The sequence below is a fragment of the Tiliqua scincoides genome, chromosome 8 (assembly GCF_035046505.1).
Source record: "Tiliqua scincoides isolate rTilSci1 chromosome 8, rTilSci1.hap2, whole genome shotgun sequence".
NCBI lineage: Eukaryota > Metazoa > Chordata > Lepidosauria > Squamata > Scincidae > Tiliqua > Tiliqua scincoides.
This window is the reverse complement of record NC_089828.1, coordinates 48,895,635-48,909,413: the sequence shown is the minus strand read 5'-3', so window position 1 is coordinate 48,909,413 and position 13,779 is coordinate 48,895,635. Positions and strand designations below refer to the sequence as shown.

The following is a 13,779-nucleotide window of genomic DNA, read 5'->3' as shown; positions in this document are numbered from 1 at the left end:
CTGTGAAACTGAGAGCCCAATCCTACGCATTTCTACTCAGAAGTAAGTTCCATTATAGTCAATGGGACTTACTCCCAGGAAAGTGCGGATAGGATCATAGCATTAAGCCCAAATCCTAACCAACTTTCCAACAATGATATAGCTGGCCAATTGGGGCATGTGCTGCATCCTGTGGTGGGGGGACGGGACAGTCATGGAGGCCTCCTCGACATAAGAGAATATTTGTTGTCTTACCTCAGTGCAGCACTGCCCTTACCCCGGTGCTAGAAAGTTGTTTAGGATTGTGCCCTAAGTTAAATGGACTGCAATCAATAAAACTATGTAGGGAGGGAAATTAGTTGATCACACAAGAGGGTAGGTTTGGCCTCTCACTCTGTGTCCCCGAGTGCACCTCTGATGGCCATTCACTGGCCTTGGGAAATACCACTGTAGAAGGCGTAAAACTTTCCAGGCAATTTAAATAAAATCTTGATACGAGGAGATCTGACCACTGCAGACAGGGATCCCATAGTAAGGGCAAAGCTTCAGTTTTATACCCTTAAAGCAGCTGGAGTCACATGTATATTTCCTGCTCTCCACTCCAAGTAAAACTGAGAACAGTTTTGTTGTAGATACAATTTTCAACCTTCATTTGAAAAGAAAAAAAGATCACACAGGGAGGGAAAAAGTGACAAAAATAAAATAACCATAGTACTGATTAAATCAACATATCTTTTATTCAAGTTGAATGAACTCCCATGCACCCTTATGTCCACCTGTAATACAGACATTCTCAGAATGCACTGCTTGTTGAAATGCTGTCTTTTATATTAATGTTCTTCCACTTGTTCTACACGCGGCCTTTTACAAGGGTTTGTGTCATTTTCCACTGGGGTCAGATTTGGAGGTGGAACCTGAATATCTCTGAAACCATGAGGCTGCAAAACACAAGAAATGTATATATTTAAGTAGCAGTAATGAAAGTTTAAAGATACCCTATAAAGAAACCCTTCCTATAGCATCCCTTACAGATCAGGACTAGGCTGGAAAAGGGATGGGGTAATTTACATGTTACAATGTCCTTCTGTTCTCCAGCTTGCTTTGGGGGTAAAAAAAAAAAAAAAAAGCAAGATGAGCTTCAGGTGACTTCCAATTGTTCAAAAATGCAGCAAAGCTGTTTCAGAAGAGATGACATTCAAACTGGCACAGTGTGAAAAAATCAGTAGAATTATGATCAAGAGTGTGACTTTTACAAAATGCCAGTAGGTTCAAATGAGCAAGACCAACCTGATCTGTAACAAAAACAGCAAACATGTTTTTGCTGATCTCTGGGACTTCTGGTTTACTGCATCTGAGCTGGTTTTACCACATGTAAGCCTACCATATTAAAAGGACAAAGAGAGAAGTCAGAAGGGCAAATTTAGACAAGTCCCCTCTGCTATTTGGAGTAATTAAGGGTCAGACTATAAGCTGAGTAATTTTAAAGTGAAATCCTTTGCTGTTTCTACAACATCCCTTTGTTGCACATGCAGAAAACTTCCCCAAAACCTGGTCCGTTTTCTTCCCCAAAAACGGTGGCCAAGAAAGTACCAGCAAAAACATTCCAGCTGTTATGTAAAGCAGAAGTGCTAAAATTTTTTCAAGAAAATAATACCAATGCCACTGGGGTAGTGATATCAAAAAAATCAGTATCATTCTGTGAAGGTCATTAGTATTTATATGACTTGACAAAGGAATTGTAGCCATCCAAAATGTTGCATGCAACATACATCTTTAATATGTACGTGTGTAGCCATTTCCCAAGATATTCGGCTTTCTTGGTGCCTAAGTCAGTCACCATCAACCTCAGTGACTTCCAAAGTGGGTTGCAATGTCATTGCTTGGTTGTGTCAGAATGGGTAGGAAGGAACATCCATCTGCTTAAACAACGTATCCAGGAATTAACAGTACAGAACTAGGCACTTAATAGGTTTCTAAGTGTTCTGCATGAAATAATAATGCTCCATTGTTCAAGAGCCTGGTAATGGAAGCTAAATATTATGATCTCTGTATTACAAGGGAAGAAATTGTGTCATTAAAAGATGTGAAAGCGTAGATGAAGATGGCATCTCCTATTGCACCAACTTGTTCTCTGGGAGAAGAGAATGTTGAGACTTACTTGATAAGTTCCTTCTCTGCAGGGGAATGGAGGGGATCCTACAATAGGTGCTCCTGCCATTGGCTCTAGAGGCCCCCCCAGGGATTGATTTCCCATGGTTCATTGGGTAGTAGTCATGCCCCCATTTACAGCCATTCTTCAGCTATCAAAAAATTCTTGGCCTATAACATTGACCTGATCAGAAAAAATACATAGAAAAACCAGCCACAAACAAGATATGATACACACAACAATAAATAAAGCACTCCTTGAGGTTGTTCCTGGGTGGGAAGAATTCTGTCCACACCACTGAAGAGAAAGAACTTATCAGGTAAATCCCAACAGTCTGTTCTCTTGCAGCAGAGGAGGGAATTCAAGAGTGGTATTTTCAAAAGTGGATAACACTGCTGCTGGGAACCTTGTCAAAACCTGATCATTTCTCCACCACTTGCTGATGCATCCTCCAAAAGAAGTGTCAGAGGATGCCAAAGTGTTTAACTTATAATGCCTAAGGAACAGGGAGACTGATGATCAGGCAGCAGCATAAGCCATATGCTTGTAGCTTCCATATGAGATGGACCACTCCCTGAAATCAATGGGGCGGGGGGGGCACAGCTTTCTGCAAGGGTCCCTGAGTCTTAGAATGCTGAAAATAAGCTATTGCCAACCACTTCCTGTTTGCGATCGCTTATTTTCAACATTCTAAGACTTGGGGACCCCTGTGGAGGGTTGCGTGGGGCTCCCCGCAACTCCTGGACATTGCAGTTGCCCTCAGTAAATAAAAGCAGCCCCCCCTTGCCCCTGTTAGCAACGCAATCCTGGGGATTGCACAGCTGCCTTCGCACCCCCCCCCCCCGCAAAGACTTACTCCTGGCAAAGTTTTACTCCCAAGAAGTTTGAGAATCTGAATCAGCTTCTCAATGGAGGTGGAGAAGTGATCCTGTCCTGACTAAACTACTCCCTGTTTTGACTAAGGGATGAATATAAAAGAAAAGGAAGCAAAGAATAGACCTCTTAGGCCTTGAAAAAGGCAAGCATTATAGAATACCACTGTCTCAGAGCAAGACACAATCAAAACTGGGGGCATAGCTACCTCTCAATGCACCATAAGCAGTGAAGTCCTTTTTTTCAGCCTTGAATCTGGAGTCGGTGGAGCATCAATTCTAGGATGCCCCCCTCCCACTGCAGAAATTGTCAGGGTTTAAGCTTCTCATAAAAAAAACACAGAAAGTCTGCCATTTTTGTGTCAAGAAGAGCTTTAAATAAGAGCTTGAAATCTATCATTTCCACCAACAACCACTGTTTCACTAAAAAGCTATCATCTTATTCTCATTCTGTGTCTCACTCTGTATAACCATGACAACACCATCTCTAACCTAAAGAAGCAAGTGTCTCGCCAAGCTACAAATGGCAGGAAGCCTCCAGTAAGAGACTAAGGAGTTTGTAGTCTTCCTGGATCTTCGCTGATCCGCATGGCTAATTAAGGACATAGAAATTTCTACAGATGTGCTCGTTGAATCACACACTCCATTGCACTGAACAAGCTAGCTAAGGAAAAATCCAGAAGAGGAAGAAAGCAAGACAGGGAAAAACCACTGATGGGATACTCAGGAAGGTGTTGCAGTCTTCTTCTCTAGATGTACTCCTGGAGAAACTGGGTGATCACCTGCAAAGATGGCTTAAGGTTCTACTAGCAAAATTTTAAACACTGTATAGAATTGGTTGTAATGAACCAGTAAGTTGAACAAAGCCTGAATTTTCTCACAACTTGATATTCACTGACCAGTTTTGTTGTCAACCAAGTAGTAGCATAAAGTAATTGGAGTGATGGATAACAGCACATCCCAAAGCAGTCCCATTCCAAGAAGCAAAGTTTGAGTTTCTATCTGAAAAACCTTCAGTGCCCAAAAGGCAGCCTCAACAGTCAGCACAAACTGCTATGGCAACATGTTACCAAGAGCACACATAACAAGCAAATCATTATAATGTGGTAAACTACACTCGTGGCATTTGAAGAGAGTTTAACCCATTTCTGCCTGGCCCACACTGTGTACATATTGATGCCTGTTGCGTATATGCAACATGGAGCAGAAATGGCTTAAAATCAGTTTTGCTCAATTTCACCTTCAGGAGAAGTTGTCCATGAAGAATTAAGAGCATGTGCTGCTATAACAGTATTTACCTCAGGACTATTCTAGGACCTTTCAAATTCCAGAAAGCTTCTGTCACTGGATCCTGGTCACTCAAAACAGCAATGGGTGTTACAATCCCATTCAGCCAGCCCAATGCATAGTTCATTCTACTGGCAGTGCCAGATCACAACAAACCCTTTGGACTTTACAAATCTCTGCTGACAGCCACACTTAGAAGCCATAAAGCATTTGGTTGCTTGCATGGAACTAAAGCATTAGTAGTCTCTCTAAGACAGTGCTTCTCAAAGTGTGGTGCACTGGCGCTGGTCTGTGAGCCACCAGCCGCCAGTCCACAGCAGTCAGCTGCCAGTCCACAGCTGCCCACTATCTATCTATCTGTCTATCTATCAGTCCACAGCGCAGCTCCCATTGGCTTTTGACTTCTATTGGGGTCAAAGAGTGTTTGGAGACATCGGAACTGTGAATTCTCCCGAGGCTTACCACAGAACTTGGACACTAACTCTGAGATTGGTGCACCAAGCCTCATGAGAGGCTACTAGACAGTAGAGCATGAGACAAGGGAAAAGAAAAGGGAAACAGGAGACTTAAGAGCAGCACAGGCACAGGGAACAGATGGGCCAGGAGGTATATAGGGGAATGGAGTCAGGAGAGATAAGCCTATGCAGAGAAGGAGCAGAAGACACGAATAAGACAAGGCTAGCCAGAAAGGGAAAGCAGACATGCTATCTGGCTATGCGAAAATTTTTATATATAGCTTGAGAAGCAGTGCTAAGAGAAACTCTGTGGTGGCTGGATTAAGTAGATTATGAAATGTTAAATTGGATTTGGTAGCTGGTGTTAGGTCTGTTGTATGGAGAAAACAGTTATAAATAGATTGTACAGAAGTACATTTTTATAGTGTTGCTAGGAGCATGTGGGCAAGCTTATAGATGGACAGTGGCAACAGGAGGTTTTGGGCATCAATCTGCTCTGTGGCAAGACAGTAGATGAATGGAAGTGATGGCTCACGAAGACATCATACCAACCATGATTAAGGAAGTTTAAGTAAAGTGATTTGGCATGATACGTGAAATACAAATATGGTGTTTATAAACACAAATCAGAGTAAGAAACCTGTTTAAGTCCGTTTGTAAATGAATTTGGTGCCACAGGACGTGTTATGACTCCTGGCTTGGGTGGTTTTAAAAGGGGATTAGACAAATTCATAAAAGAGGACTAACAACAACAACAACAACAACAACTTTATTTATACCCCGCCCTTCTCCCCAAAGGGACCCAGGGCGGCTTACAACGATTAAAAACAGATTAAAACATGATTTAGCAAACAGATAAAAACATAATAACACATTGACAGATATGATAAAGACAGTAATCAGATAAAAAGTCAGGTAAAAAAAGAGCATATAGCAGCAGATCATAAGGAATCAGGCCAGTAAAAAATACTAAAAGATGTAGAAAAGATGTTAAAAAGGCCATGAGCTCAGAAGGCTTGTTTAAACAGAAGGGTCTTCAGGCCTCGCCGAAAAGTCTCAAGCGAGGGAGCCATTCTCAAGTCAAGGGGAAGGGAGTTTCATAAAGTTGGTGACACTATTGAGAAGGCCCTATTTCTTGCCGCCACCCCCCATACCTCCCTAGGCGGCGGCACTTGTAAAAAGGCCTTCTCTGATGACCTAAGAGAACGAGCCGGATTGTACGCAAGTAGACGATCTCTAAGATACCCTGGCCCAGAGCAGTATAGGGCTTTAAAGGTCAAAACCAGCACCTTGAATTGGGCCCGGAAACGAATGGGCAGCCAATGGGCAAACTATCAGTGGCTACTGGTCCTGATTATTATATGGAATCTTCCTGATCAGAGACAGAATGCCTGTGAAAACCAACTGCTGAAAAGATACAGGAAAGAGGGCTAGTGCTTTCATGCCTTGCTTGTGGGCTCTCTAGAAGTATCTGGTGAGCCACTGTGGGAAACAAAATGATGGACTTATTGATCTTTGGTTTGATCTGGCAAGGATACTCTTACTTTCCCCTTCAAGGCATTGCCACCCAACTTTTCATCTCCAATTTCTCAATTCTGTCTACCCAGCCACACTGGACTTACTGTAACACAAAATGGCACAGTTGACTCCTTTTGACTCGGTGACTTGTACAATGTTGCCAACCTAGAATGAAAAAGTCACTTTTCATAATATTGTCCTTGTCATTATCTGGTTCATTTACAAACTAGACGGTGCAGAATATAGATCCCCACAAATGTCCTTATCAGTCAACCAACACTATAGCCCAGGTGGGAAGTTCTCCATGGCATGCCTCAGTGCATCACCTGGGAGCTGCACAACGGCAATACGGAGATCTGTTTATTTTATTATTCAGAGATTTGCGTACTGCCTTTTCCTAAGTAACAGAGACTAGCATTCAAGGTAATTCTTCTATATTCCATCTTTTTGCCATCAGCATTTCAGACAGCCTGAGCAATTCCTATTTGGTTTAGCAGGGCTTGCAGCCTCAGCTGGGTTGTACCCAAAGCGTGAGAAATGAAATCTATGGATGGATGCCATCTTTGACTGCAAAGGCCAAAGAAATTATCCATCTGTGGCTCACACAACGGACATTTTGCAGCTTGCCATACACGAACATGTCTGACAGCGACCAAACTGAGAGCACATTGTGGTAAAGGTGTTTGAAGTAGGAAGGGCAAAAAAATTTCTTTAAGAAGCCGTTTGCTACTCTGTATTTCTTATTTTTAAACTGATGTTTTTAACTGGTGTTAAACTGCTGTTTTGTGAATTTTATTATTTGAAATTGATTTTGTTAGCCGTCTTTGGGATTTTTCAGTGAAAAGGCGGGGTGTAAATGTTTTCAATAAACAGCATCATGTTTCTATATTATTTTTAACCTAGAGTCTGGCCTCAGGAACTGCCTGCTGAAATCTAGAGTAGAGAGACAGGCTTTTGCCCTCAACAATTCCCAGGAAAGTGTTCTGACTAGCTCTGAAGTAACCTGCCAAGATTCCTGTTAATTATTTTTAGGGCTCTGGCTCCCTTTCCTTCCCCTTGGTGCCATTCTATTAGAAACCACATAATTACTGCCCGAGGAAGATTACCACTTCACATTAGCTTCACAGGGAATTCCTTAGAACATTTAAATTGGTGGGTTGCACTTTGCAGAACAGCCTCAATCTTGAGACACCCTAAGCCATGTTTTTAAGAGCCTCTTGGATGGAGTTCTGCTGGGTGCCTCTGACTCAATGGGGGCCTGTTCTCACGGCAACGGACCCCCCCCATTATAATTAAGTACTGACACAATTCTAACACTGAAGGGGGAAAGAGAAAAACAGTTTAGCACACACACAAAAATGAAAAGAGAAACAATGGACAAAATTGTTATATGCCTGCTGTCACACAAGCTACAGATCAAGAAACACCACAAAGACTATAGAGAAAGGTCTGTGCTGCTTACAGAGGAAAATTTTAAGTTTATTGCCTTTAAATGGGGTTTTACTCATCTTCCATTGGGCTTCCGTATAACATGAAGACAGCCTTAATTCAGTAATCTCTTCCCCCCCCCCTTTACAATTTAATTATTAGATGGGCTGTGAAATATGTAACTTCACTTACCCAACACTAGACTTATACCCAATATTACTAGTTTGGCCCAGAGAGGCAGATGTGCTCCTGAAGACCTCTTCTTAAGATGTACTGATGCTATAAATTTAAATCATATCATCTTAGTGAAGATCTAGTTCTCCTTTGCTTTTAGCTATTTGCTCTTCTCCTGCTCCCAAATCTGACCTACATTTTTTGCCACGACCTGCCTTTGCCACAGTAACTGCAAATCTCAGTGTTTTGCTGCAGACACTGGGTTGTCCCTGGGGACAGGTGGGCAAAATCTGCTTCTTTAGCAGCCCCCCCCAGAGTGTCATGTTCCGGTTTTGTTTTTAAAGCCTCCCTGGAGAAATGGGCAATTGCTCAGTCTCCACTTCTGCTGAAAACTGCGGAACTGCAACAAAATTAATGGTGCGCATTTATGCAACTGCCAAACAAGAGAACTGCATGAAGTAGGAGGAAAATGAGCTTGTCTAGATATCATCTTGTACCCTATGAATTGAATGCACTGTCACTGTGTCCATTTCCACCAACAATTAGCTGTGCAAGAGATATGAGTGGGAAGAGCAAGGGCTTGGTCAGAAGGCCTGGATCAAAAGAGGAGTTGTCCATGTTTCCAAGGAGTCAGACCTGTATCCATAAAGCTAGGGGATGAGCTTCCTCATTTAGCTGTTGCACCAATACTGAACAGTTTAGGGCTGATGGTTTCATAGCAGACTGGATGGCTCTGGATCTTCTCAGGATTCTGATCCAGAGTATGTGTGGGGTTTACCTGTTGTTCCTCCTCAGTAGGTTCAGGATGCCAAAATGACATTGTATTGGCACCAAGAGTTCTCCCCCTCTCTTTCTCAGCAACTGGTTAGCAAAACCAAGTCATCTCTCAACACACCCCAGTAGATGAGGAACACAGCTGCCATAAATGTCTGTCCCAAAATGCTGGATGAAACTTAATGCCTCGAAGATCACAGCCGTTCCTTTGGTGGCTGTAGAAATGCTGTCTTGGAGAAAGCAAGACCCAGACATGGAATTCATGAAGGTAGAGAACCCATGTCTTCAAGCATCTAAAGTGGGGTGGGTTGGTGCATGCGTACATGAGCAAATTGAATTCCAGGGCATTGTCTGAAGACAGCAACCTTGCTAAAGTATAGCAGATCTAGATCTGGTCTATGCCTAGACAGTCAACCACTGGGAAAACCCATGCACATTGCCATGAGTTTTGCCCTGGAAGCAGGGTGGCATACAAATATAAACTGATTAATAAAAGTACAAAAAAGGATATGGGCAGAGGGTGCTGAGTTTTCTAGCTAACTGCTGCTCTTATCTCTGAAGTCTTTCCCCCCACAACTGGGCTGCAGTACTGAAAATAAGTCCAGCTCCTAGAAAGATGCCTTCTAGAAGGAGCCACAAAGGAAGAGACAAGGTGCCCATCTCCCAGCTGGGTTCATTTCTAGTATCAGAGCCTGAGTGGGGGAAAAAAGGGTATCCAAGAGGTATGAGTGGCACTCAGTTCTGCACTCCCTGCTTGCATGCCCTTTTACCACTTAATAATCGCTCCCTACCCCACTGTGGGGTGAACATTAGTTTGAAGATGAAAATCTTCCAGCATCACATGCGGTTTGGGCTTTAGTCACTAGATCCAGAAAAATCCCAGATAGCTCATTTCACATCATTTTTACTCACCTCTGTTTATTACCCCAGTGTAGAATTAAACGGATGGTAGCTGCATGACCCCAGCTTTCTCCTAGACACACAAAAAATCCATTGGTAATAATATATTGCCCTGTGTTCATGCCAATAAAGGTTTTGGAATTGGATTGGAATATATTGCCCTGCATAAATATCCTAGCATTCAGTGTAACTCCTCCCCCCCAAAAAATTTTCAACAATGAGAACTCAAAGACGAAAAAGCCACACAACTTGCCTCAAGAACTTACTGCTACTAAGATAAGCCAACCTGTAAACTGATATAAAACAATATGAGGTAAATTAATGGTTATTAGATAAGAGGTTAGATACTGGTTATTAAATAAGAGATAAGATAATTATTAGATTAATGGTTATTACATAAGAGGTCAGAACTGACATCTCCTTCAGGGAATCCTTAAACCATGAAAGGGTAGAAGATGGAAATTAACTGCACAGAAAGAAACACTAAGGGAGGCCTGCATAAGATTAGGTTGTTGGGACTTACCTGATAAGCTCCTTCTCTACAGTGAAAGAGAGGATATTTTGAGAATGGGTTGCTCCTCCCATTTACTCCGAAAGGCAGGACTATGTCATCTCAAACATCCCACAGTATTGTGGTAGGCAGCCACAACTCTCAGTCCTTAAGTTACCAGAACCTGAACTTTTCTTAGCAAGTAGAACTTTAATTATAAAAACCAGAACACTAGAACTGAAGAACTGCAATCCTAACCTACTTTCCAGCACTGAGGTAAGGAAACAAACATTCCTTTACCTTGAGGAGGCCTCTACAAATGTCACCCAACTGCAGGATGCAGCACATGCCCCACTGGCACAGCAGTGTCAGTGCTGGAAAGTTGGTTAGGATTTGGGCCTAAGACAGGTATCACATACAACCACTATTCCCCTCTGCATCATACCCAGTACTCACCTCAGCATTAAGCCGTTTCTGCCCAACATTGGATATACACAACCAAATGTGTACACCTATGGGCCGTGCAAAAATTGGTTAAGTATGAGACAAAGGGCGCAATCCTAATCTGCGCTGGAGCAGGCAAGCCAGGAGGCTTGTGCTGCATCTAACGTGGGATTGCAGTGAGCAGTGGCTCAGCCACGGGCAAGGGGAAGCTCTTCCCCTTACCCATGCGTAAGGGCTGTGCGCCCCTATGGGTCTCCTCAGACCTGCGCCACCTCTGGAGGTGGTGCAAGTCCGAGGAGAGCGGAGTGGCTTGAAGATCCGGGATAACCGCTGGGTTCCAGCCCCACCCCTGGCTCCCTGCCTTGAAGTGGCCTTGCTGCATGTTCAATTAGCTGTGATGCTTCAGGGCACCCTGAAAGCTGCTAACTCATAGAAACAGACTCAAATCCAATGCCCCAAGGCTGCCTTGGAGCCTTCTTCCCTGGAGATTGCAGACAGAAAGATATGAAAAAGGAAGCCAATGACCAGATCGGTTTTATGCACTTCAGACAGATCCAGTCCTCTCCTAATATCTAACTTTTGCCATTCCCTTTTCAGCAACTGAACACCAGGCAAGACAAGCTTCCATGAATAATAATAATATTGAGTTCATCTTAGGAATGAATGTAGGATCTACGTGCACCACTGTATCTGGATACACAATGCAGTTTCTTTTTCCTGTGCCTAGAAAGCCCACAGTTCTGATATTCACCATGCAGAAGTAACTGCTATGAGAAACCAGACTTTTCAAGAAAGGAATTTCTGGAAATTCTAGGACACCTGTCTTAGCAGTTCAAACAAAATGTTGGTCAGAGCTTTCAGGACTGTATGCCAAACCCAGAATGCTGGTAGTCTGAAACGCTACCCTGGTCTCCCAATAAGGCATTAAAAATGTCACTTTCACTGAGAAGCCAGAAGTAGCAGTCCCGTCCCCCCCACTGTTGGGCTCAATCCAAGCCAGGCAGAGGTCGTGGATGGACATTCACGGCTTCTGCTGGGCTGAGAGGACCATCTGAAGTGATTGGACCAGAGCTCCCTTCAGCTCTGGAGGGTGGGGGGAGGCGTTTCCCTGTATCCACGGTTTCGCTTAACTGCAGGGGTTTCTGCAATGGAACCCCCACAGATACAGGGGCACGACTGTACAAAAAAAATGCAGCTTTGAAGGAACTCTGTTCTTTCTTAAAACTCTGTGGCTCTTGAAAGAAAGTAATCTCATCAAAGTAATCTCTCATCATACTAGCTCATTTCTGACCATATCATTCAATTCCCAGGCACAATTACAGCGCCTGCCTCTGAATACATTCTAGATGGTGCTCCAGAGTCAGAAGATGGAATGGTTTTTAAAGTAGTCATTTAAGGGAGACATTGCAGGCAGTCCCCCAATTTGTCTCCAGAATCTCCTAGTCAGTGCATATGTCAGCCCTCTGGCAGATGTGCTAGCAGGTCCACCCACTCATATCTTCATTACTGTACACAGAATGCGAAGCAATGTAAGTTCCAATGGAAGGATCTTCAAAATTAAATGCCTCCAGGGTCTAGACATTTTGCCAGCCCTCACCACTGTACTAGGGTAAGATGTGATGTTTAAAAGTTCAGATTAAAGTATGAATTATACAAATGAATGCTGTTTCCATTTTCAGTTGCATTTCCATCAGGGGAGAGGAACCACTGTATAGTCCATGACAAAATGCAATACTTCTAAATTAAACTGGTGGGAGATTAATATTTGGCCTTGTTACTAGGTATATGAAATAAAAATTGTCTAGAATTGTGCTTCCCAAACTTTTTAGCACTGGGACCAATTTTTTAAAGTGATAATCCATCATAACCCAATGGGCAAAAAAAAAAAAAAAAAGACACCTAGAAAGAAATATTTTATTTATTAATACCAATAATAATAATAATAAATAAATTATTAATTAATAATCGGGGTACTATGCTTCTTAGGCTGCTAAAGACCTTACATATACTATGTGCATGTAGACATTTGTTAGTCTCTCCCTAGAAACTGAGTTCAAGGACTGTCCGCCCAAACCTTTACAGTCATTCCAGGATACCCAGAAGGCTGAACTGGAAAGCAAGACTGTGCACTTAGAGTAGTGGTTCCCAAACTTTTTCAACTGGCTCTCCCTTGACCGACCAGTCCATTGGCCGTGGCCTCCCATTAGGGCTACAATCCTATACGTTGTATAGGGCGGCAGGTTTTTCACAATGATTCCCTGGCTTCCCTGGCTGGTTTCCATGGCTCCCTGGGGAGTCACGTCTCATAGTTTGGGAACCACTGACTTAGGGACTTCCAGGTCAGACAAAAGGCTGAAACTGGAAAGTTTCACATGTGAAACTGGGTTCGCATGTGATGTACAGCAATTACTAGGTTAAAACAGAAAGTATGACATTTTAATTTGGGGATATGAAGATCACCACATACCACCACATGTTAGCATCCCAGCCAACATTTTTTATCTGCAAACTGGGCAAGGGTGCTTGCAAAGTTTTTTTTTCAACATTTCAAATACATTTAGCAACTCATGCAAAATTGGCTCATGACCCACTGGTTTAGAAAACACTAGAATCATCCAGACTGGAGCTCAGTTCTGTGAAATATAGACTTCTCAACAAAGCCTCTGAATTATTGCAAACCCACTCCCCATGGGTTTCTTTCAGCTTTACAATAGCTGAAGAATTTTCCTCCAGCTAATAATATTTTACAAGTCTAAATACAATTTTAGGGATTTTGAAAAATATTTGTGGAACCCATAAAATAAAAAAACAGTGAGAAAGGGAGACAAATATAATGGGAGGAAGCAGGTATGAAATATCTTGACTCCTTAGGAAACAACTCTGCAAAGCTTCCTTTGGTAAGGGATTTGTTGCTGCTGGCACTACAAATTGGTCCCTCTGGTAGAAGCAATACTGGAAAGAGAATGAGTGTAGGATTTGAGAGGAAGAAAAATAAGATTATCTTAATCTTAATGTAATTTAAAGTTTCCCTCTTCTTCAGTTCAGAGATTGTTGCAACTAAAACATTATATTAATGCCACAGCGGATTCAACAGTACCATTATCCATTTCACAGATTAAGAACTGATATTCAGAGGTGTTAATAGCACATTCATAAGGTGACACTCTAAAGACAAACTCCAGTGCAAGCTTGCATCTGAAAACATCCATAAACCCCTTTTTGTGTAGTTTTTTTGCTATACCAACAACAGGAGAAAGGAGGTTCTCTTATGGACTTTAAAATGTTGAAAAAGGGCTTTCAGTGCTTAAC

General features: G+C 42.5%; 1 protein-coding gene across 2 annotated transcripts in view; it reads right to left on the bottom strand.

Annotated features, from left to right (window-relative positions):
• Nucleotides 1-691: 691 nt before the first annotated feature.
• RAD51C (RAD51 paralog C) overlaps nucleotides 692-13,779 on the bottom strand; it is a 32,860-nt gene continuing 19,772 nt past the window's right edge. Inside the window, exons 7-9 of one of the 2 annotated variants that reach the window (XM_066634873.1) lie at nucleotides 9,549-9,609; nucleotides 6,365-6,425; nucleotides 692-917 (exon numbers count right to left, since the gene is read on the bottom strand). In XM_066634873.1, coding sequence (XP_066490970.1) covers nucleotides 810-917; nucleotides 6,365-6,425; nucleotides 9,549-9,609 — 230 coding nt within the window. In that variant the 3' untranslated portion in view covers nucleotides 692-809. The remainder of the gene's footprint in view (nucleotides 918-6,364; nucleotides 6,426-9,548; nucleotides 9,610-13,779) is intronic. The other variant, XM_066634875.1, reaches the window with a different exon arrangement.